Raw genomic sequence first — 24883 nt, forward strand, 5'->3', positions numbered from 1 at the left:
GTGAGGCGAGTGGATTGGGCAGGTCTTATACTGATTACTTCCACAGGAGTATATTCCCTGTAGCAAGGGGCTGGTTTTTTTTTTTTTTATATAGAGATTGACCAGGATGTTGTGGAGGCTCAATGTGTGACAGAACACCGCTTTAGGAGGAGTGGGAAGGCTCTTGAGTAGTGTGTCCCTCATTTCAGGGCACAATGATTGATAACCAAAGCCTTGATGAAGGATGCTGTTCAGTAGTTCCAGTACAGGGTGGTATTGGGTGGTGAAGGGGGCACTCCTTTGTAGCTTGTTCTTGGGGGTTGTGGGAGGATTGGGGTCTGTGGGGATATGGTGCAAGAAATCCATTTGTGGACTAGGTCTGGGGGACAGTGTCTGTCTTTGGAAAACCTTCAGCACACTGGGCAAAGGAATTTTTGGCATGGAAGGGATGGTAGTTGTCAAAATGCAAGTACTATTGGTGGCTGGTGGGTTTAATGTGCATAGAGACATACTTGATTTTAATGACTCTTCACAATCTGGGCCATCTGGATCCTCCCCTCCACCACTAGCTTTTCTGAACTGTGGAGATGGGAGTCATCCTTACAACACACACTGTGTTCCTGAAATTACCCTGGCCTTGGCCTACAATAACCTAGTGTCCTCACAACCTCCACTTGACCATTTCTGCCCCCTCTGTCCTATAACTTCCCCTCCCTATTCACCCCCCTCCTCCCATCCTCATTGTGCACGCTTTCTGCCAATAATGCTCCCCATCCACCTTTTACTCTCTTGCTCCTCTTCTCCCCCCCCCCCCCCCCCCCCCCCTCCAATGAGACTGCCCTGGTAACCTTGTCAAGAATCCTTCTACACAAGTCCCTGCGCACTCCACCATGCAGCACTCTTCTCTTACACTATACGTATTCTGCTATCCCTCCCCCTTCCCTACTCCACTGTCAACTGCTGCTATTGTTCAACACACCAGTTGCAGTCTAAAGTGACTGAAGACAGAGGGGGCGCGCGCGTGTGTGTGTGTGTGTGTGTGTGTGTGTGTGTGTGGGGGGGGGGGGGGGGGGGGGAGATACCTGCTTGTGCGAATGTTTGTGTTTTTTCCTTTCTTGTCTAAAGAAGACATTGGCTGAAAACTTTGAGTAATAGACAGGCACAATGGAAAAAATTTCTACACTCTATGTGTAAAACAATTTGTTATGATATGGATCACAACAATACGTTATAAAATCAACAACCTGTGCCTTTTATGAACAGGTGATAACCACGCCAATAGTTGTCCTTAAGCATGTAATCCTGGGGCTTGTAATACCAAACAATGGAAAATACAAGTTGAAATGTAACAATTATGAGAAGGAAAGTTGCTCCTTGCCATATAGCGGAGATGCTGAGTCGCAGATAGGCACAACAAAAAGACTCTCACAATTAAAGCTTTCGGCCATTACGGCCTTCGTCAACATTAAAACACACACGCACGCACGCACACACAACACACACACGACTGCAGTCTCAGGCAACTGGTTTCAGTTGCCTGAGACTGCAGTTTGTGTGTGTGTGTGTGTGTGTGTGTGTGTGTGTGTGTGTGTGTGTGTGTGTGGTGTTGACAAAGTCCTTAATGGTCAAAAGCTTTAAATGTGAGAGTCTTTTTGTTGTCCCTATCTGTGACTCAGCATCTCTGCTATATGGTGAGAAGCAACCTTTCTTCTCATAACTGAGGCTTGTAATAGTTTATCAGGCCAGAATGTGGCCAGAAAGTAAACAACATTATAAAATAACAAACTACTACCATCACCAAGTAAATGAGAATAACAAATTATGATAAAACATTAATATACTTATTTCACACTTATTGATATCATAAAACTCTTCCCTCAAGATAATATAGATAATAATTATAGAAGCAGGAGTAACAAATAAGAAATTATAATGATTTACTTCACTTCGCACCATGTACTCTCACAAAAATATTATCTACATATGATGCCAGACAAAGTCATTACTTGTCAGTTAACTGATCTGCTTTCAAATCCTAATCTGGAAGGCTGATTTGTATGGCAAATATTTCCAATACCAAACATATAGCGGTACACCTTAGTCAGAACTATGAAATTCCAAAAATATTTTTCAATTTTTTTTTTTTTTTTCCATTTGAAGCCTTGTACCTATTATTAAGTTCGGGATTAAGGATCATTCATTAGCTTCGAGCAGGATGGCAACAACCTGAATCATCATTTTTTTTTTGTCACCAGTCAAATACCACCAGCAATACAACAAAATGTCAACAGGGTGTGAGAGAATTATTTATGCCCTATATCCTGGAGAAAACTGGTATAACAACAAGGTGCTTCCATCTTATTAGGAGAGGCTAGGAAGAGAGAGCGAGCATGCCAATGCCAGAGCCAACCATGCTTGCGGGCCTATTTTTTGTCGAGTAAACTCGTGTTTTTTGGCGGAATTTCAGTAGGCAATTGAACCTAATGATTACAACAGCACTGAGGGCAAACTTACAACCAAGGTAAATGTGCCAGTTAGAAGAATTTCTTAATTGTGTACCTGCCACCATGTGCCGTATCTACAATTCTGATATTTCTAATCATGCTCCCACCAAAACACTATCGTTAAGAAGATGAGGTTATGAAGTTCACAGTGGTTTGACATCACTCAATTTATTATACTTTTAATGCAAGCAAGATTATTCTACGAGCCTAATCATACTTGTCTGCAATTGCCTTCATTGAATTGAGTTAGCCATTGCTGGTGGGTTCTTTACAGTTGGCTTTAACTTAAGAGTCAATCCCTGCCTTTCATCCAATTAACCTCAGTTCTACAAACTAATAACCTTTATAACTGATCATGCACAATGCATACATTCTCATCACTCTCAGTATGAACACTCTGATGCCAAACTGGACGGCGGGCCATAACCTTGTTTCAAAACAGATATTACCCATCAGTTACACTAACTCACTGGAGCAAATATGTGTAAAGGTGGATTTGATCTGTTCAGACAGTATAGATATCTGTACACTTACACACTCCGTAACTTAATTACATTCTAGAATATTTCAAAGGGAAATCTATAATACTACTAGGAGAGATCAAAAACTTAGGGGCTTTTGAGAAAAGGAATATTTATTCTAACGATAGAAAACTGAAACATACATTAATTAATTCTCTGCATAACCTCCCTGCTCTTTAATGCACCTTCTCCAACATCTCAATACCTTTTTTTTAATCCGTTGGAGAAAAGATTTTTAATTGCATTTGTAACCAATTTTGCACTGCATCAATGAATTCTGCATCGGTTGCAAACCTTCTTCCCCTCAGCACTCTCTTCAATGGTATAGACATATGGAAATTGCTTGGAGCCCTGTCTGGACTGCATGAACAGCGTTCCAGCAATTCGAGTCCCAACTCCTTCATTGTTTTGGCCATTCATTTGGCGGAATGTTGCTGAGCATTATCTTGCTGCAAGATGATAGTTTTCCACAACATTTGGATCTGATAGCAAGTTTCAATTTAGTTCACAACACCTCACAATAGTTTTATGTTTACAGATTTGCCTCTTGGGGTGAAATGAACTGCTACAACACCTGCCATGTCCCAGAATAATGTTATCATAATCTTAATGAACTGCTACAACACCTGCCATGTCCCAGAATAGTGTTAGCATAATCTTATCAGCTGATGGTTGGTGTTTAATTTTCTTAACTTCTGGTGATGATAGGTGTTTCCAACCATGCTCTCAACCATACTTTTTTGTTTGTGATGATTCACCCATGTTTCATCTACAGTAACGACTTGCTGTAAAAATACATCTCCGTCATGGTGATAATATGCCAAATGTTTATGAGAGATGTCCATCCTTTGCCCCTTATGCTGTGCTGACAATTCTTTTCTTCCCTACCTAGCACACACTTTCCAAAAATTTAGCATGTCATGCAAGATGGAATATGCTGACTTATTTGTAAAATATTGGCAATTTTGTCCACTGTGATTCAACTGTTTCTCATAGCCGTACTCTCAACGACTTGCAAATCGTCCTCAATTGTTGGTAATGACTGCCTACGTGATCTTCCCTGTCGGAAGCGCTCTATCCATTCGTATATCTTGCTTCGCGATAAACAGCTGTGTCTATACTGCACTTGCTATTCTGCAAGTTTAACGCCTTTCGCAAACAAAAAGCAAATCACCCTGCCATCATTTCTCCTTGTAGTAGACTGACTATGGAGCTGCCATGTTTCATGGTCTACTACAATAAATCAACTAACGTGACAATAGGAGTGGCACATTGTATGGAACTGTTGCAGATGACAATACTCCGGCCCTGGATAGTAGCATTTTTATCTAACCCGACAGTGAAAAGCTGGAAATGTGTCTTTTACATTTTGACTTCCCCCTTTTATATTAAGACAAGACGCTGTTTATCATTGTTACTCAACAAATTGAAAAGTTCTCGACTGATTTACTTCAAACTTTTACAAGATATTCTCATAATTGTTCGGAAAGACACAGACCAGATTTTTTTAAAACAACAACGTACAGGTTTACTGTTAAAACCAAGCACAAGAAAGGAAACACTGTGCTGTGAGAATGTGTGGTTTAGTTTTCTGTCTCACTGTCTGTCTGAACTAATGCGTGGATTAGTTTCCTTCTCACTGTCTGCTTTAGCTACGTTTCTCCCATACATATTCTCTCTCGTTACGAATACACAATTATGTGTGCTGCTTCGTTTTCCTCCTCGGTAGTCACTTTCAGCAAAAAAAGGAAAGATATATTTATGGCTTATCGTCTTATTATTAGAATGCTATTACAGAATCTGAGTCATACAAAACGTAGTAATCCTACTTTTTCACAGATTTAAATTATGCAAAACACTGCCACTTAAGTCACTATCCTCACAGATCCTGCAGCTGGAAGAGCTACTCGCACACCCTGTTGTATACCAATGATCCCAACCAATTTACCCACTAATTTTAAGCGAGTTCAGATTCTCAATCAAGTTTCTGTTTGTGATAACAATAAACAAGGCTCAGGGTCAGAGAGAGGGGAGAGCAGAGAGAAGATGAAAAGAGAGAGGAGAAATAAAGTGGGAGAAAGAGGAGGACAGAAAGATGGGGAGAGATGATGGATAAAGACAGAGGGAGGGGAGGGGAGAGGAGGAGAAGGAGGAGGAGGAGGAGGATAAAGAGAGAAAGAGGAGGACAAAGAGAGAAAGAGGAAGAAGAGGAGGAGGACAAAGAGAGAAAGAGGAAGAAGAGGAGGAGGACAAAGAGAGAAAGAGGAAGAAGAGGAGGAGGACAAAGAGAGAAAGAGGAAGAAGAGGAGGAGGACAAAGAGAGAAAGAGGAAGAAGACAAAGAAAGAAGAATAAGAGGACCCAGAGGGGGAAGGAGGAGCCAGAGGGGGAGGAGCCAGAGGGGGAGGAGGAAGGCAGAGAAAGGAGGGGAGGGGAGATGGACCAAGAGGGGGAGGAGGAGACAGAGAAACAGGGGCGGGAGGAGGATGCGGAGAAAGAGAGGGCGGAGAAAGAGAGGGCGGAGAAAGAGAGGGCGGAGAAAGAGAGGGCGGAGAAAGAGAGGGCGGAGAAAGAGAGGGCGGAGAAAGAGAGGGCGGAGAAAGAGAGGGCGGAGAAAGAGAGGGCGGAGAAAGAGAGGGCGGAGAAAGAGAGGGCGGAGAAAGAGAGGGCGGAGAAAGAGAGGGCGGAGAAAGAGAGGGCGGAGAAAGAGAGGGCGGAGAAAGAGAGGGCGGAGAAAGAGAGGGCGGAGAAACAGATGGTGGAGGGGGCGGAGAAAGAGGAGGAAAGGGAGAGACACGACATATATCCAATTTTGATATATACGTCGCAATTGTGAAGCATTGCTATGTGTGCTAGTATTACATAAATATCGGTTATATACTGTGAAGTACAGTTTATGAAAGGTTGTGCTCTAATTTAGGACCCTATAATTTAGACTGCTATGTGGCTTTGCATCTTACGTGTTTCTATTTACAGTATTTCTACGACTCAGAATTAAGTATACCTACTGTCACACATTTAAACACTTACTTCTTGAAGTTTTCTGTCAAGTTTTTCTTGGGCATCCTGTTCCCGCTTCACAGCCTCGAGTTTCTCAATCAAAATGGCAGCGAAATCATCTGGATTCATTGGATAAACCTTCAAAAATGAATGAATTTGTTATAACAGCAGTTGAATTCAAACTGATTCGTCACATTTTCAGCAGCATATAATATTTGTAGAATAACAGTCTTACACACCTGCTCCTTCAAGATTCGCTGTGTTCGAGGTATGACTGTGTAATGCATGTAAGGGTCCCGATTAATGCTAGCACTCTCCTTGATCTGCTTGCAGTGGCGAATATATTGCTTCTTGGATGAACGAGCACGACCAACTGACATTCCATCACTAGAGCAAACATAAATAAAATATTTATATAGCAAATAGCATAACTGTTAAGCAAAAACTGGAGGAGAAAAAGAAAAGTATTACAACTAGAAACAAAAATCAAGTAATTGCAGTTTTCTGCAACCTCTGGTAAAATCCATCCGACTTTGTATTTGAAAAACATGTAATATGATACAGATTTTGCCTCGCGTGCCAAAAAACAAAAGTCTGAACGGTCCATGGTATAATGCTAGTTCATAATGTGCATGAGGCACAATATTTCAGAGGTCAGACATGTTGCTGTTATCAAGAATGCTGATGTCAGTCTGATCGCCAAATTATTGTGCCCTCCAAAAGTACACCCTTGGGCTATTTGATCAACTAATGGACGGGATTTCTCCCTGAATCAAGAATCACAAAAAAATTCTGGTTTTATTTTGATACTTTTAAGGTCAAGTGAAACAGAATACTAAAATAGAAAACAGCAATATCCAACATTTTTCAAACACACACAGATTCATTTCTGATTCAGAATTTAAAAGCTGATTAGAAAATATTTAATTATCCTTGTACAGATTACAATTCCAAACACACCCATCCTAAATAGATACGATGTTGCAAATTTTATACTAGAAACCTCAAACCATTTAAAATACTTATGTAAATTGAAAACAATAGTAGCCTACTACACTGAAGTCACAAGGGTGAACACAATTATGTTCAACTCAAACTAGGCCTTTGGGAAACAGGATTCCATAAAATGGAACTGATCACCAGTAGTACAAAGACATTTGGCTAGAAAATAATAGGAGATCCTGAAATTGACCTGACAGTTGGAAAGTAAGGAATCAGCAAAGTGAAAGACTGAGGTTTGTTTCTTCAGATAATGCCATATATTAAACACACAAGTTCATACAAGCAGCTTCCAAACTCTACAACTTACAAAGGACAGAAAGAACATTCTCTTTAACTTCAAAGATCAACCTTTTATAAAATGTACCTTGCCACAACTTTAAAAATAAGACTTAGCGTACCTGACGAGAGAGAGAATAAGCACAATTCTTTCTGGTGTTTTATGGAAGCTCCTCTCTCAAATTTACATACCTCCCACTAAATTAGTGTGTCATTTATCTAAAAATCAGCAACCCAGCAATTGCTTAACGAACTTGTGTCAACTTTGCTGTGTTAAGTAAAATTATGATATAAAATGCCTAAATGTAAATGTGTTGTCTGTTCTATGAGAGATAAATATGAGATTAATAAACTTTTAAGAAGGTGAACCTGCAACAAAATTATATAATGACTAGACTACAAAGTTTGTAAGACAACACATGTGGATTAGGAACAAATTATGAGCATCACAAGTTTTATATCTAAGCTTGATGCTACGGGTAGATCAACAAGTAAAACTAAGTATAGCTCGCTATGAACACGGACTTAGAGGATACTGTTTACAAGTGGTTTACACAAAAAGATCACAAGAAGAACCTACTTCTGGTTCTATTCTACACAAAAACGCAAATCAATTTAATGAAAATCTTGAAGGGCCATTAAATTTTAAAGCAAGCACAGGCAAACATGGCATTCATGAGCAGCTGATTCTTTCAAAATCAAAGTAATGGATGGCTTGGGGGAAGAAAAATATGCTCTCAAAAAAGTTAGTGGGCTCAATTGGAAAGCACTGCCAAGAAAAAGTGTTGCTTCACCTCATGCAGCACCAGGTCCTATAATAAACAAGGATCGTATTACTACTTTAGGCTGTGCTAATATTACAGGCACTGAAAAGCAATGTTTGACATTAACGAAAGTAAAAAATCATGTCATTTCAACCATATTAATATGTTTGCAGTGCCCATTGTTGGCAACTCACAACAGAGCACCTGGATGAAAGATATAAAGCATATAGGGCAGTCTTTTCTCTGAATCATTTGTTTGTTTGTACGTTTCTCCTGCTCATCAACTGAATTAGGCATATTCTTGTAGTTACTCCTACTCTTCCCATTATACACTGGGTAATCCTCAGTTTCTGAACAGTTTTCACATCAAAACTTCATGTAATGATGCTGAAGTAAAGTTTCAATTATTACCAAAAACTCTCCAGGCCATTTTTAGTTTTCACTTATTTTGATGAACAAACAAACATTGATTTTAATTATCCTAAATACAACGTCTGATTGTATAACTTTTGTTAATTTGCACAGTTATCTCTTTGACACACTGATTATACATTATTTTTAGCCTTATTACCACTGATTTTTGAGGTTACTTTTAAACTTGCAAAGTTAAAGTTTGTCTCTAATAGAGGCAAACGATACATCAACATTAATGACAAGAAGACGGGTAGTGTAAGTTTCATTAATATATATTTCTCCTTATTTGTTCTAATTTAGGGATCTGAACACTTTCTCTATGTTCGCTTGGAGTACTGTTGTTGATACACAATTGCTTTGTCCAAATCCTCTTTCAATTCCAAATAGTCCTTTATATGCAGTGAAGTCAAAGAGAGGTTGTAGTACTTTAGTTATTTTCTTCAGAATATTTATAAAGGTTGAATACACACTGAAGTGCCAAAGAAACTGGTATAGACGTGTATTCAAATACAGAGACATGTAAACTGGTGGATACAGTGCTGTGGTAAGGAACGGCTATACAAGGCAACAAGTGTATAGTGCAGTTGTTAGATCGGTTACTGCTGCTTCAGTGGCAGGTTATCATGATTAAAGTGACTTTGGACGTGGTGTTATAGTTGGCACATGAGTGACAGCACAAAGTATCTCTGAGGTAGCGATGAAGTGGGGATTTTCCCCATATGACCATTTCACAAGTGTACCATGAATACCAGGAATCTGGTAAAACATCAAATCTCTGACATCACTGTGGCTGGAAAAATACCCTGCAAGAACGGAACCAATGACGACTGAAAACAATCATTCAGTATGACAGAAGCGCAACTCTTCTGAAAATTGCTGCTGATTTCAATGCTGAGCCATCAATAAGTGTCAGCATGCGAATCATTCAACAATCATCATCAATATGGGCTCTCGGAGCTAAGGCCCACTCATGTACCCTTGACAGCATGACACAAAGCTGTACAACCAACCTCATGAATCCATGGACCCTGTATGTCAGCAGGGTACTGTTCAAGCTGGTGGAGTCTCAGTAATGGTGTGGGGCAGTTGGAGTGATACGAGACCCCTGATACGTCTAGATACGGCTCTGACAAGTGACATGTACGTAAGCATCCTGTCTGATCACCTGCATCCATTCATGTCCATTGTGCATTCCGACAGACTTGGGCCATTCCAGCAGGCCAATGTGACACCCCACATGTCCAGCATAGCTACAGAGTGGCCTCAGGTACACTCTTCCAAGTTTGAACACTTTTGCTGGCCACCAAAACTCCCCAGACATGAACATTATTGAGCATTTCTGGAGTGCCTTGCACTGTGCTGCACAGAAGAGATCTCCAACCCCTTGTACTCTTACGGATTTATGGACAGTCCTGCAGGATTCATGGTGTTAATTCCCTCCAACACAACTTCAGACATTAGTCTAGTCCAGGCCACATCATGTTGTGGCACTTTTGCGTGCTCGTGGATGCCCTACACGGTATTAGGCAGATGTACCAGTTACTTTGGCTATTCAATGTATTTCTCACTTCTCAATGACTATTCAGAGAGATTATTTTAAAATTCCAGAATGAAATTTTCACTCTGCAGTGGAGTGTGCGCTGATTTGGAACATCCTGGCCAATTAAAACTGTTCCAGACTGAAACTCGAACTTGGGACCTTTGACTTTCGCGGGCAATTGCTCTACCAACTGAGCTACCCAAGCACAACTCACAACCCATCCTCACAATTTTACTTCCGCCAGTATCTTGTCTCCTACCTTCCAAGCTTCACAGAAGTTCTCCTGTGAAATTTATTAAAACTGAGTCAGAAGATTTCCCAAAATCTATTAACCCAAGAAAAGTGTTAATCCATTCTCAATGTAGCACTCCATAACCTAGTTCACAAATTGGAAATATTCCGTTTTGCTATGACCACATCTGAAGCCAATTTGTTTCTTTACCTAATAAAAACAAAGTATTTTTTGCAGTTGCTCATAATATTGTGAATATTACACAGAAGAGGCTGGTAAGTCCATAGTTTTTTATGACTTGTCTGCTATTTTTCTTGTGAAGTAGAACTATTTCATAATTATTGTGCAGACAACTCTGAAATTCCACCAAAATTCATCAGATTCTAGCACTTTTCCTGTATTCATTTACAATATGTCTTTATGCTCTTCAAATGATATTACTCCTGTATTACTAGTCTACGATCAGTTGAAGAATTAAAGTGATTTAGTACTGCAACATTCCATACCAATTCTTTCTGATAAAACAACATCAATTTTACTTTTAATTCTACTTGGTCTCTATTAAGTCCATAATCTATCAGTTTCCTTCTGGAAGAAAGAGATAACAAACAAGTTATGGTTGTCACAAAATATCCTAATGTATGATCTCATCATTTTTGCTATACCTTAACTTTCTCATTTAAGAATCATTCTTTAGTTTTTGTACTAATTTTCATTAAAAAAGGAATCAGCATCATCATTTGTATCAGTCTTGTCTTTGCAGAAACAGCAGTTGCTGAAGGGAAAAAAAGCCTCATTTCATGCAGTGGAGTGGAAAAGAAGAGAAGCAGAAGAGGGGAAAAAAGACTAATGGGTGTGTTGGTGGAATACAAGGCAGTATAGTGCTGGAGTGGTAGCACAAAATTGAATGGGTGAATGAAGGACAGGAATCAGCAAAGACCAGGAGGGTGATAGGAACATAGGATATACTGCAAGCTGTGCAGTTCATAAAACTGATGTTGGTACGAAGAATTCAGATGGTGCAAACTGTGAAGCAGACATTAAAGAGAAGCATGTTGTGCTGAGCACCATTTTCAGCAACTGGATGCTCCAGCTGTCTCTTGGCCACAGTTTGTTGGTGGCCATCCATGTGGACATGCAGCTTGTTGGTTGTCATTTTCACACAGTAAACAGCACAGTGGTTGCAATTTAGCTTGTAGATATCATGATTGCTTTCACAGGTAGGCCTGCCTTTGACAGGACAGGAGACTGGACTGGAGTACTTGATGGTGGAGTAGGGATGGACAAGGATATTGCACAAGTGCGGTGGGCAGTGGAATATCACTGTGGGATGGGTGGGAAGGATAGTGGGTAAGATATTCCTCATTTCAGGGTACTACAAGAGATAGTCGAAACCCTGGCAGAAAATGTGATTCAGCAGTCACAAGGGTGTGCTTCTCTGTGGTCAGACTGTGGGCATGGGGCAAATGATTAGTGACTGGAGAGACAAGGCACACTGACTTTTTCTCTACACGATTTGTAGGGTATATTTGCCCTATGAAGGCCTCACTGAGAACCTCGGTTTATTTGGAGGGAGACTGCTCTTCACAACAGATGTAACAGCCACAGGTGGCTAGGTTGTATGGACATGACTTCTTGGTATGGAGTGGATGACACTTGTCGAAAGTGGAGGTACTGCTGATGGATTGTAACTTTGAGACGGACAGAGGTGTTGATGTAGCCTGCCTTGGGGGGAGGTCAACATCGAGGAATGTGGCTTGTCAGGCTGAGGAGGAGAAGGTGAAGTCAATGAGAAGAAGGTGATGACTTTCTGCAGGAATGCAGATAGAGTATCCTCACCATGAGTCCAGATTACGAATATGTTGTCAATAAATTTGAACCAGGTGTTGGATTTGGGATTCTGGGTGGTTAGGAAGGATTCCTCTAGATGGTCCACGAACAGGTTGGCATAGGATGGTGCCACGTGGGCACCATTGTTGTACCACGGATTTGTTTGTAGGTGATGCTTTCAAAGGTGAATCAACTGTGGGTGAGGATACAATTGGTGATGGTGACCAGCAGGGAGGTTGTATGTTTGGATTGGAATCAGATGCACATAGGAAATGGTAGTCTTCAACAGCGGCAAGGCCACGGCCTTTATGGATGTTAGTGTAGAGGGAGGTGGCATCAATAGTGATGAGCAGCACGCCATCTGGTAAAGGAACAGGAACTGTGGGGAGTTAAAAAGGTGCAGGAAATTGTAGGTTTCTTTCAAATACTATACTACTCTTCTTTTCTACTCCCCTCCAGCCCAAACCATCTGTGTGCACTTAGCATCCCTACATTACACCGTCTCCCACCCCTACACTGCTACCCCATCTCCCCACCCCAGCCTCCTCCTCCTCGCCCCCATCAACCCCACACATTGTTTCACCCACTAGGCACAGTTGCTGTAAGCAGTACAGCCTCAGTGGCCAGACACAGTGGTCATGTGCATGTGAGTTGTGCTTGTGTGAATGTATGTGCCTGTCACAACTAAACATCTCCAGAGCATATTTGTTCACTGACTAAGACTGATTTTCAAGGAATAAGACACTATATATGACCTGATTTTAATCACATTTGGCTTTTTGTTTGTAGCTACATTTCTGATGTTGTTATAGTCCTCAGGCATTATTTAGCTAGCTCCACTAACCTGTTTTTGGATCATATAATCCCAATTTATTAATGTAGTATAAAAAGTGGTAAATTTTGTTAAACTTATGCTGTCAAGGTGATGGCATGAATGTAGTTGGAAGTACCATATAGCCTACATCCATTATTCGAGTTCCCTCAGTTGACAACTCTCAACTTCCTTTCATCTGGCCCAAAAAATCAACAGCCCAGAATTCACACATGGATGTAGGTCCTCTGATACATTGACTCAGAATAAGTTAGCTCATCAAGGCCTGAAGAGTTCAGCAAAACATCAGAACAGTGCCAAACTTTGGCAAAACTATGCTCATAGAAATATAAGACCAGAACTGAATGATTCTAAGTATCTTGTCTTATTATCAGAATGATCTGTCAGCACTCTGATGCAGTGCAAGCCAGGTAAATAGTGTCATTTAGCAGTGTCACTGACTTGGCGTACCATCTGAAATGAAAATTGGTGATCAGTCCATTCATATTCATTCCCCATCAATTTATCCATCATGACAGTTACTTTATTGGTGTATGGACTGGACAATGGAAGCTATCCTGATCTATCCTTAATCCCCATGGTTATCACCCACTTCTTTGTTGTGCCACACTTTGCGGATGTAATAAGTTTCATGTAAGTCCAAATTATATTAATAAATCAGTAACAAAGACACTGAGGAAAACTGACATAATTCTTCAAAACCATCACCAACAAAAATAAGTAATTATAAAAAGATTACATAACAAACAATGTTAAGTAGAAAATATAATGTAATTGGACTGATTAAAAATCTACTTACAAAGCAGCAGCAGGAGAACACATACAAAAAGTATTACAGTTTGTAAGCTTTCAGAGCTCCGAAAGCTTATAAACTGTAATACCTTTTATATGCGTGATCTCCTGTCGTGCGACTGATGAGTAGATTTTTTTCATTGATACTAATATTAAGTAGAAAAATTAATGAAACAGTAATAGGCGTGTACACTTACGAGTGCACGCACGCACGCACGCACGCACGCACGCACGCACGCACACACACACACACACACACACACACACACACACACACACACACACACACACACACACACACAAAATATCTTTTTGTAAATATGTGCAAAAACTTACACAGAACTGTCCGTGAGAGACATGTTGTCACTTTCTGTGCGAGCATCCGAACTCAGAGACTGCAACTCACTATCTTGCCGAGATACAGGATTGTAGGATGAATATGCAAGGTGAGGTGGGATATGATGAGGAGGGTGATGGTGAGCATGCTGCTGCAGGTACAGCCTAATGGCAAACAAAAACATCAAGCACAAGTTTCAAGTCACAAGCATCAGCAAGTCTTGTGTTAAGTCCCAAAATTGTAGAGTGATTAATTTACTCAACATGACGAGGTGGAGCAATAGGCTCTCAATGGATTCTGTAGATCTCACGGTTAATGTTTTATTACTAACTGAAAATAAATTTGACATCAAAAATTAATACTGAAGAAACATTACCACGTTTCCACAAACAATAATAGAATTAATCAGTAAAGATCACTATTATGGAATATAATGGTAGTGAATTTATTAAAGAAAACTGAATCTTTTCTGAAACAAAGCCCCTTTCACAATGGCATGTGATTATGTATCAGCTTAGTATGTACAGTTTATTAATTTCACCTCTTTTTCACCAAATGAAAGAAATCATATTACCAATAGGTGGAAGCTATCAATTGTGTGATTTTTCATACATTACACTATACAATAACAGGACTTAAAACAAGGCACAAAAATTAAATGAAAAAACGAAAGCAGATGCCAAAAGTAACATAAAAAATGTATGTAACAAAATTAAAAATGTCTCGCTAGCCTGGTACTGTAAGACAACTTGCATGGCATACTAAGTGAATTTGGTAAAGCAATTAACAAGGCATTTTTGCTCCAACACATCAAACAAGCAAATTTCTCTGAAAACTAGCAGTGTTCAGGAACTAAGCTTTTCTTAAAAACAAACAAGACTATTAATTTTAAATCAAAAACTTTCTGCATAGCACAAACCACAATCAAAACAAACACATGCAATGATAATTGTGGGAGTAACTTACATGCTTAAAAAATCAAGTAGGGCAAAGCAGTAGAAAAATATCAGTTGGTGCTACTGGCAGAATAATCAGAATACCTATGTAAGACGTCATATCATCTACAATATTGAAGCAAATGAAATAATGCACAAAATTTTCTGTTTTATTTAGCATACGTCTTTGGGTATATGTATGTAGCAGTTTTCTTATGCAATAGTTGCACTGGAAACACTTTTTTGTCACCAATCCTACCCTACCAGTCAGACTTAACCCAAAATCAATGTTGAATCCTGCCTGACTCAGTTCATGCCTCTATCCAACCATGATCCACCCCCACTGCCCAAATCACCCCTTGCTAACCTGCCAGAATTTTGTAACCTCAGGCCTTGTCTCACCATCATTCTCCAAATTCCTCAATACAAAAGCTAACCTTATAACTACAGACATAACCACAATCTTCCATCTAAAAACTGATTGCAGCCTTATAATCCTACTTGCTGACATAGGTTCCAACACAGTGGGTTTGAACCCCACAGATTACATGGCAGAAAGATTCTGCTAGCTGTCAGATTTGTCCATCCACAAATCCTGCCACAGTGACCCAATTCCAGAAATTCAGCAGTATCTCCTGTCTTTCCTCAAATTCTTAGGCCCATCCCAGAACATCATTCCAAAGTCTCTCTCTCTCTCTCTCTCTCTCTCTCACACACACACACACACACACACACACACACACACACACACACACACCTACCACTCCCTGTACTCCTACGTTCTGCCTACTTCCTAAAGCCCATAGACACCCCCCCCCCCCCCCCCCCACACACTGAGCGAATCTCTCGTTGACCAATACCTTCTGCTAATTACCCATGACCTATCCTCCTATATACAAAGACACCAACCATTTCCTCCACCAGCTCTCCACAGTTTCTGTTCCTTTACCACTCCCGTTCCTTCACCACAAGACACCCTGCTTGTCACTATTGATTCCATCTCCCTTTACACTAACATTCCTAAGGTCCTTGATCTTGGCATTGCTGAACACTACCTTTCCCAATACCAGATGGATTCCAAAGCAACAACCTCCTTCCTGGTCACTATGGCAAACTGTATCATCACCCACAATTACTTCACCTCTGAAGGCATCATCTACAAATAAATATTTGGTATAGCAATGGACACCCACATGACATCATCCTATACCAACCTATTCATGGGCATCCAGATGGATCCTTCCTAACCACCCTGAATCCCAAACCCCACACCTGATTCAAGTTCAATGTTTACATCTTCGTGAGCTGCATCGAGGCTGAGGACACCCTTATCCTCCCGAATCTCAAACCCTCTCCCCCATTTGTTTCATCTGGTCCTCCTCAACACAATAAGCCACCTTCTTCGATGATGACCTTCAATCCAAAGATGGCTACATCAGTATCTCTGTCCATATTGAACCTACTACCTACAAGCAACAGATCTACCTCAACCACTGCCACCTATTCCATACAAAGAAGTTCCTTCCATACAGCCTAGCCACTTTTGGCCGTCACATCTATAGTGATGAGCAGTTCCTCTCCAAATATACCAAGGGTCTCACTGAGGCCTTCACAAACTCAAATTACACTCTCAACCTCGTACAGAAACACATCTCTGGAACCTTACCTCTCCAAGCACCCATCACCTCCCAAAGTCCCAGCAGTTGGCCACATAGGAGAATTCCTCTCATGACTCAGAACCCCCAAAGAGTGGAGTATCTGAATCACATTATCTGCCAGAGTTTCGACTACATCTGGTCATGCCCTGAAATCAGGAATATCTTACCCACTATTCTTCCCACCCCTTCCACAGTGGTACTCTACTGCTCATCAAACATATACAACATTCCTGTCCATTCCTACTACGCTTCTGCTCCCAATCCCTTGCCTCATATCCCTGTAACATATTTAGATCCAAAAAATGTCTCGTACATCCTCCATGTATTCGAGTCTGGTTACAAGCAGTCATGTGATCTACAAGCTAAGCTCAACCACCATGCTGTGCTCTATGTGGGTTGACTGTAATAGTCAACAAGATGCCTCCCTGTACAAATGACCACCAACAAACTGTGGCCAGGAGACAGCTGGACCACCCAGTTGATGAGCATGCTGATCAACACAACATTCTTCACCTCAATGACTGCTTCACAGCTTGTGCCATCTGGATCCTTCCTGCCAACACAGCTTTTATGAATTGCACACGGGGGAAATCTCCATCTAATGTATATCCTACATTCCTAGCCCCCCTCCCCGGTGTAAACCTTCATTAGTCACTGTCCTTTACCCATCTATCCCCTTCCGTGATCCCACTCCAGCGCTACTTAGCCTTCTATTCCACCATCACACTCGTTGACTTTTTACTTCTCTCCTCCCCTCCTCCCTCCTTTCACGCCTCTTGTCTTACCTTCCGACTGCATCTATTTCCCAAACTGTCCCCCCGACATCCCTGTCTGGTCGCACAAGCAGCGCTTTACCATTCCCCAACCTCACCCTGCTGTCCTTTCCCCAACCAACCAGATTGCTTCTCCCATCACAAGCAGTTTCTCCCAGTCTGGCCTCAGCAGCCACACAGTCGTCGTGTGTGTGAGTTGTTTAATAGTGGAAGTGTTGTCACTGACAAGCATATTAAAAAGAATGAATATTTGCTAGCTTTTGGAAAAAATAATTTAACAAGCTAGAGAAAACATACATGTATGTGTTCTCTAGCTTGTTAAAGGATTTTTCCGAAAGGTAGCAAGATTTCATTCTTCCTTGTGTGCCTGTTGATGACTCAGCACTTCTACTATTCAGTGAGTGGTTTCCTTTCTCCTAAATTATTTAGATTCTGCAACATCTTTCGTAAAGAAAAATTATTACTCCCTCCTCCACTCTGTTGTTTGAATAAATGGTTGTTACCTGAATTTTTAATTCAACAAGACTGCTCAATGGAGGCCTCCCTTTTAAGCACTGTCACTGGAAACCATTCTTTATGTGGTAGTAAAAGTTTACGTGAAGGTTTTCTTTAAGGAATGCTCCATATTCAAGAGAGGCCTCCATGGAGCAATCTTGTTTGATGAAAGTCTTCCTCAGTTAAGAACCAGTCATTCAAACAGAGAGGATGGGGAGAGGTAAAATAAATTTCTCTTTTTTTCACTGACATTGTCTAGAAATTTTCCACTGTATATATGACAATAATTTTGTTGTATTCTATAGCAGCTCTCATACCTCTTTCTTCACAACAAAAGTAATTCTTGACCAGTTGTGTGTCACTCCCTAAAATAAGCAACTGACTCTTAAAAGCATATGGGCAGGACCACATTCTGTAATTTCAGCTGTTAGCACCAGAAAACTGCATTACACATAAGAGGAAATCACACACACACACACACACACACACACACACACACACACACACACGCACACAGTATTTGTGACTTACCCAGCATATGCTTCAGGTTTGGGCCGCAACTCCAAAGCCCGTCGCTTTTGTGTGGCAATAAGCATGTCCTTGGTAAGAGGCAGTGCAGCCTCCCCACCAGGTACAACCAGTTCAGAGTCTTCGTGAAGTGTTGGCAGGGGACCACCTGCTGTAGCCTCCGCTCTACACGCCCCACCCCCACCAGAACTTCCACCACTTGAGCACCCACCACTACCACTGGAGGAACCTGAACCTGATGAGGACGAAAGCTCACCTCCATTCTGCATGCCACGCACATGCTGTAAATAAATGTCTGATCTCAGGAAGTTAGGGTATGTAGTTTCATTAATAAGTCTCTCTACTTCCTGTTGCACATCATCATAAATATCTCCTTCCAGAAGTTCCTTCCCTTCTTTGATGCGACGATTGACTTCTTTACGAAGTTCATCTGGTATAGCCAACTGAGTCTTGTGGAAGAATCGCCTGTAAAAGAAGAGTTTTAAATTGCTTTGCAGCAAGTCAGCAGTAACAATGCTAGTATGTTATTATAGTGGAAGGAAAACATGAAAACTGTCTATAATGTTATATTATAGTCTTACAAACGTTTTTCCTTGCACATAAATGATGACAGACTGTTAGGAATATAAAATCCACAACTGTATAAATCAATATGCACTGATATATGCAACACTGTATGTATGCAGGTGTGACAAAGAAGATGCCAAAGCTATTCACAGACTTGTATTTTGAATATTATACCACCGCTATGAATTTCCCCCAATAATAAGTTCAATCACTGATACTACTAACATCACTACTATTTGTCATCATTTAACATACCACCATAATTAACAGGGTAATCTGTCATCCTCATCACCTAATAAGCACTTGTATTTTTGTTACCTTGTAACTACATAATGTTGTCTTCCTTCTTTATTGTTTCTTGCACCTGCTGCCCACACTTTAAGAAAACTTTTTTATTTTTAATTATGTGATGATACTTAACTAGTACTGATACAAACTTAACACCATATCAATGTAAAACTTACAGCAGTGTTCACATGATGACGATATTTCTTCAAATAAGTTACTTGAAAAATACACAGTTTGAATATAAAACTATGTATTCATTACATAATCTTGCATTTTTCTGTCTTAAGTATATTTTTGGTACAGTGTTATTTTTTCCTTTTTATACTTTCTTTCTTTCCTTCTTATAGCCACCTGCACAAGTTCCTTGATCTAACACCACTGCCTATCTCAATTACATCAGAAACATTACAGATGATCATAGTTATTGAGGTATTTTAAGAAAAATGGTTAATGGTATGTTACCTGTAAATAACTTTGACGAGTTGATTGACTCTCTCTGGGTCTTGTTGCTTTTTGAGACCTTCACATGCAAACCAAAATGTGAGTGTGTCCACATGTGATTCACCTTCCTGCTCCAAGTATCGACGGAAAAGTTCAACACCATCAGGATCATCAAGCAAGCTATGGAGATTGCTGGCCCAACGCAGATACGATGGAGGTGATGAACCCTCGACAAAAGTGCCACCTCCTTGGCAACTGCCTTCGGGTTCGAATCCAAGGGGAGCACTGCCATCTACAAACCAACATTGTTAAGAGAGTTAATTGTTGTATTCCAGTTGGCTTAAGATGCAAAAATATCTCACACTCACGGAAAGTCTAATTTTCATTCTCCATGCTCTATTAAATTAGCAGCCTTTCACATGGACCAAGGTCATATTCAATTTCATCTTGGACAGATGGATGGACAGATAGGTAGGTAGGTAGGTAAGTAGGTAGATGTATAGAATGGTTTGGGCGCATGATAGCTACGTCTTTTGCACCTGAACGAAAATAATAAGAGACGAGTGGCAGCAAAATACACTAAACTGGAGTAGAAGTCAGCAACAGAAACTGACAGTAACAAAACTGTGGCAAACTACACTCATCTTCTCACCAGCTAAAACAGAGGGCAGATCCCCGCTGAAATTCAATGTCCCCTCTTATGATGTAAGAGAACACACTCAGTTAAAATATAGCATACAGTGATTTACAGACTACAGGCATAAGAGAAAGCTGGGGGAGCCATGTCTAAGGGACAGTGCCCAATTTGAAGGCATATGAAGATCACTTTATTCCACAGGAGGAACATGGTCAAATACTTTACTTCAGCAACTGCAGCTTATTGTTTGTCACTACCAACCATCACTCCCCAACAATTTCTTCTTGACCATAGATAAAAGTCCTCACATGGTTCAGTCAGCAACCTCATCTCCAATCCAATAATTTAAGCCTTGGCATTTCTTTACTTTCTGTCAGTTATTTGGCAGTTCTGATGACTCTTGTTATTTGCCTTCCACAATTTTGTAACCAATAATTTTGTGTAACAACTCAAAATATATAGTTTTATTCCTTTCGAATATTTTTCTTGGCTGCTTTCATTTATTAGTTCAGTTTGTTGCCCTTCATTCATTTCTAGCTACTACTTCCCACCCATTGACATGTAAGACCAAATAGAAAATCAATGACCTGGTAACATTGAATTTTTTTTTATTTTTTTTTCCACCGACAATTCTAGATTTTTGGCTGATTTGACACTACATACAATCTCTTTCCAACTTGTGGTAATCTTTATATCTCTTAACATATTTACCACACCAAAATTTTTCTGAGAATTGCTACTTTTCTTCTTCTTCTCTACTATTTCATTTCTATTCATCACAGAATTTCACACACCTTATTCCACTTCAGACTGTCACTGTATACTAGACGCATGAATACTTCAACAGTAGTCTGATTTTTCTTTAATCTTTCTTCCACAATAATGCAATGTCAGAAGGGCTCCTTTGCTATCTCTACCTTCTTTGAAACAATACATACCGTCTTCGAGCATCTTTTCAACTTCTTCCCTATTACATTGTGTATCATTCTAGTCAGCAAATTACATTCATGATGTGCGAAACTAAGCATGTGATATCTCTCTAGTACTTTTCAAACTTCACAGAAGAACTTCTGCTTAATTTGTTGGATGAGCTCTCCTGGAAGACAGGATATAATAGAGTACTGGCTAAATTATAACCTAGTTGTTCCCAGAATGAATCTTTCACTCTACAGTGAAGTGTGAATGATTCTGAAACTTCCTGAGAAACTTGTGAGGCGAACTAGGACTAAAACCCAGAACTTTGCCTTCTGTTGGCAATGTTTTAGCAACTGAATTATCCAGGCATAAATCATGGCTAATTGGAAGGAGTTCCCAGGTATTAAGAGACACTTTATTACATTCCACTTCCCTTCAACTGAAATGCCTCATGCAATTTGGACACAATCTTAAAAAATTCCATCTTGACCCTAACCTGCCCTAAATTTATATTCTTTTTACTTTATGCTTTCTAATTTCAACTTACTATCCATCCATCACTACTTGACATGGCAATATCTAACATCATATGCCTCACAATCCAATATTTGCCATCAAAAAGTTTGCACGTCACTAATCTCTGCCATCATTAGATGAGTCAGGGTACTCTGAACTTCTGTTCATCTAGCCTCTATCTTTCAACCACACCCTAGGCAGAATAAGGAAGACTCTCTTAAATCATGGTGCTGGATCTATATATTGAATTGGTGGACGGTACTGACAGGATTTGAGTAGATTTTCCCAAGGCAAAAACTTTGAGCAAGTAGAGATAAAGCTGGCAAGTTCTCGAAAACCTGGTCAGTCACTATGATGATGACCACCTGAACCCAAATCCTGGAAAGACACGCATTTGTGGATTGTATCCAAAACTAGAAAAGGTAAAAGAAAACAACATCCAAAATGGTTCAAATGTCTCTGAGTGCTATGGGACTTAGTGAGGTCATCAGTCCCCCTAGAACTTAGAAGTAATTAAACCTAACCAACCTAAGGACATCACACACATCCATGCCCGAGGCAGGATTCGAACCTGCGACCGTAGCGGTCGCGCGGTTAAATAACATCCCTTGGAGAGGAGAACAACTATTCAACTGCAATACTCTCAAATAATTTGGAAGAATGATGAACAAGTCTCTCACATTCAATGCCAACTGCAAAGGACATGTATTATATTCATTTAGAATTGGCAGCAAGATTGTCTACGATGTCTTGGGACTGGATGGATGGTGCAACATGGGCCAAAGCAAACTAGAGCCATGACGAAGCTACGACGAGGCAAACAGCCAAGTTCGACTGACTTTCGACACAGATGCTGGAGGAAGTTCTTACTCGATGATCCGTTATTAACTTGATGGGGAAACCTATAGATGACGCAACTATGTCTGTGTTAGCAAGAGATCTGAATTTTGCCCCTACACCTGTTTCACCACTACTACTGGACTTCGTCAGTTCCATTGAAGAAGCTGTGCGTCGTCTTGCTACAGTTGAAGCAGAGGAAGTGTGTCAGGAGTCTTGTTGTGTGTTGACAAGAGCTACACTGCCGAAGAGCAACATCTCGCCTATGGAGAGGGCACCCCTCCGGAACTTGTGAGCAGTCCTGGATACAGTGGTACTTAAATCGGACAAAGGTAATGCTACTGTTTTAATGCTATGGGAGGACTATAGTAATAAGATTAATGTTTTATTAAGCAACTCAACATATCACAAAATAGGTAAGGTTCCTACTACCCGAGTGGTGACGAAAACAGCAGAACTTCTGACTCACTGTTCCTTACCACAGGAGGTAATTAAGAAACTAAAACCAAATAGTTCAGTTCCACCTAGGCTACATGGATTGCTGAAGATCCACAAGGATAACATGCCATTACGTCCAATTTTAAATAATATTGGAGCAGCCACTTACGACTTAGCAAAGTATTTGGCGTCTTTGCTGAAACAAATGGTAGAAAAGTGTCCACATCACATAAAGAAGTCTAGTGATTTTATCAGCAGACTTAAGTTACTGCAGCTGCACAGTAATGACTTGGTCAGTTTTGACATAGTTTCACGTTTTACAAATGTACCTCTTGTGGACTCACTACATATCATTGGCAATAGGTTTGGAGCTGATATTATGGTGCCGTTTGAGCACACTCTCTCCTCTACATATTTTTTTATTTAACGAGTTTTATGAGCAATCAGACGGTGTTGCCATGGGGAGTCCTTTTTGTCCCCTGGTGGCCAATCTTTTTATGAAAGATTTTGAGGATCCAGACCTGTCTCAGCCACTTTTAGACCAGCAGTATTTTGGTGATATGTTGATCATACTTTTATAGTTTGGCCTCATGGTTTGGATCATCTGCAAGAGTTCCTACAACATCTGAACTCCATACATGAAAACATAAAATTTACCATGGAGTTGGAGGAGGGGGGTTGCCTGCCATTTTTAGATGTATTGGTGAGACGTAAGAGTGATGTCACACATAGCCATTCAGTATATAGAAAGCCCACTCACACAGACCTTTACTTGCAAGCCACTAGTTGCCACCATCCAGCACAAATGATGGGTCTTTTGAAGACATTGATTCACCGAGCCCACGTTATCTCTGACACCGATAGTTTGCAAACGGAACTGGAGCACCTGCAGACTGTATTTCTGAAGAATGTCTATTTGTCCCAGCAAGTGGAGAGAGCGCTGAAGACCTGTAAATGATGGAACAAAGAAGAGGAAAAGGCCTTTAAAACGACTGCCTGTTTACCATATATCGGTAATATTTCAGCGCAAATCAGCAGAATACTAAGGAAACACAAAGTGAAAGCAATCTTTTGCCCTCCTGCAAAAATTTTGACGCTGCTGGTATCTGTCAAAGATGACCTAGAGCTGCGCAAGGCAGGTGTTTACAGGATTCGGTGTGAATGCGGCAAATCTCATATAGGGCAAACAATGCGTACTGTGCAGGATCACATTGTAGAACATCAGTGGCATACTTGCCTTCTTCAGCCTTGTAAGTCTGCCATCACCTCTGTATTTCCCCTGGTCATGCTATGAATTATAATGAGACAAAATTTGTGGTCCATACGTCTAACTTTTGGAGTTCTATTATTAATGAATCTGTGGAAATACAGTTGTCTGTCAATGAGTCTCTTATTAATCGTGACTGTAGTTACCAACTGAATTCGGCATGGAATCCAATTGTCAAAAAACTTCGTGTCCTCCGCAGCCGGCGTAGCTCTGTGATGGAACCACGGGATGACAATCTAATAGATACGATGCGCTGAGTTTTCACCACGGAGAGCGTGTGGCGCAGCAGAATCAAACGCACTCAAGTAGTGCACACACAACGCCAAGGTAATCCACCATGCATGTGCCAGAGGGGCCTTAAATACCAGAGCTAAGGGAGTTTTCACCAGTAACACCTGAAGATATTTGGGTGGGAATCTCTGGAAGGAGGCGTTCTTTTCGTGAATCACTACTGAGGAAATTTAGAGAACCTGCATTTGAGGCTGACTGCAGTAAAATTTTACTGCCGCCAACTTATATTTCGTGGAAAGACCACAAAGATAAGATAAGAGAGATTAGGGCTCATA

General features: G+C 40.5%; 1 protein-coding gene across 4 annotated transcripts in view; it reads right to left on the bottom strand.

Moving 5' to 3' along the window:
* Positions 1–24883, bottom strand: part of LOC126334761 (axin) — a 242049-nt gene that overhangs the window by 120848 nt on the left and 96318 nt on the right. For 2 of the 4 annotated variants that reach the window (XM_049997337.1, XM_049997336.1), the window contains exons 4-8: positions 19729–19999; positions 18415–18876; positions 14022–14186; positions 6243–6390; positions 6034–6141 (exon numbers count right to left, since the gene is read on the bottom strand). In XM_049997337.1, the coding sequence (XP_049853294.1) occupies positions 6034–6141; positions 6243–6390; positions 14022–14186; positions 18415–18876; positions 19729–19999 (1154 nt within the window). The remainder of the gene's footprint in view (positions 1–6033; positions 6142–6242; positions 6391–14021; positions 14187–18414; positions 18877–19728; positions 20000–24883) is intronic. The other 2 variants (XM_049997338.1, XM_049997339.1) reach the window with 1 other exon arrangement.

This window comes from Schistocerca gregaria, chromosome 2, assembly GCF_023897955.1.
Source record: "Schistocerca gregaria isolate iqSchGreg1 chromosome 2, iqSchGreg1.2, whole genome shotgun sequence".
Lineage (NCBI taxonomy): Eukaryota > Metazoa > Arthropoda > Insecta > Orthoptera > Acrididae > Schistocerca > Schistocerca gregaria.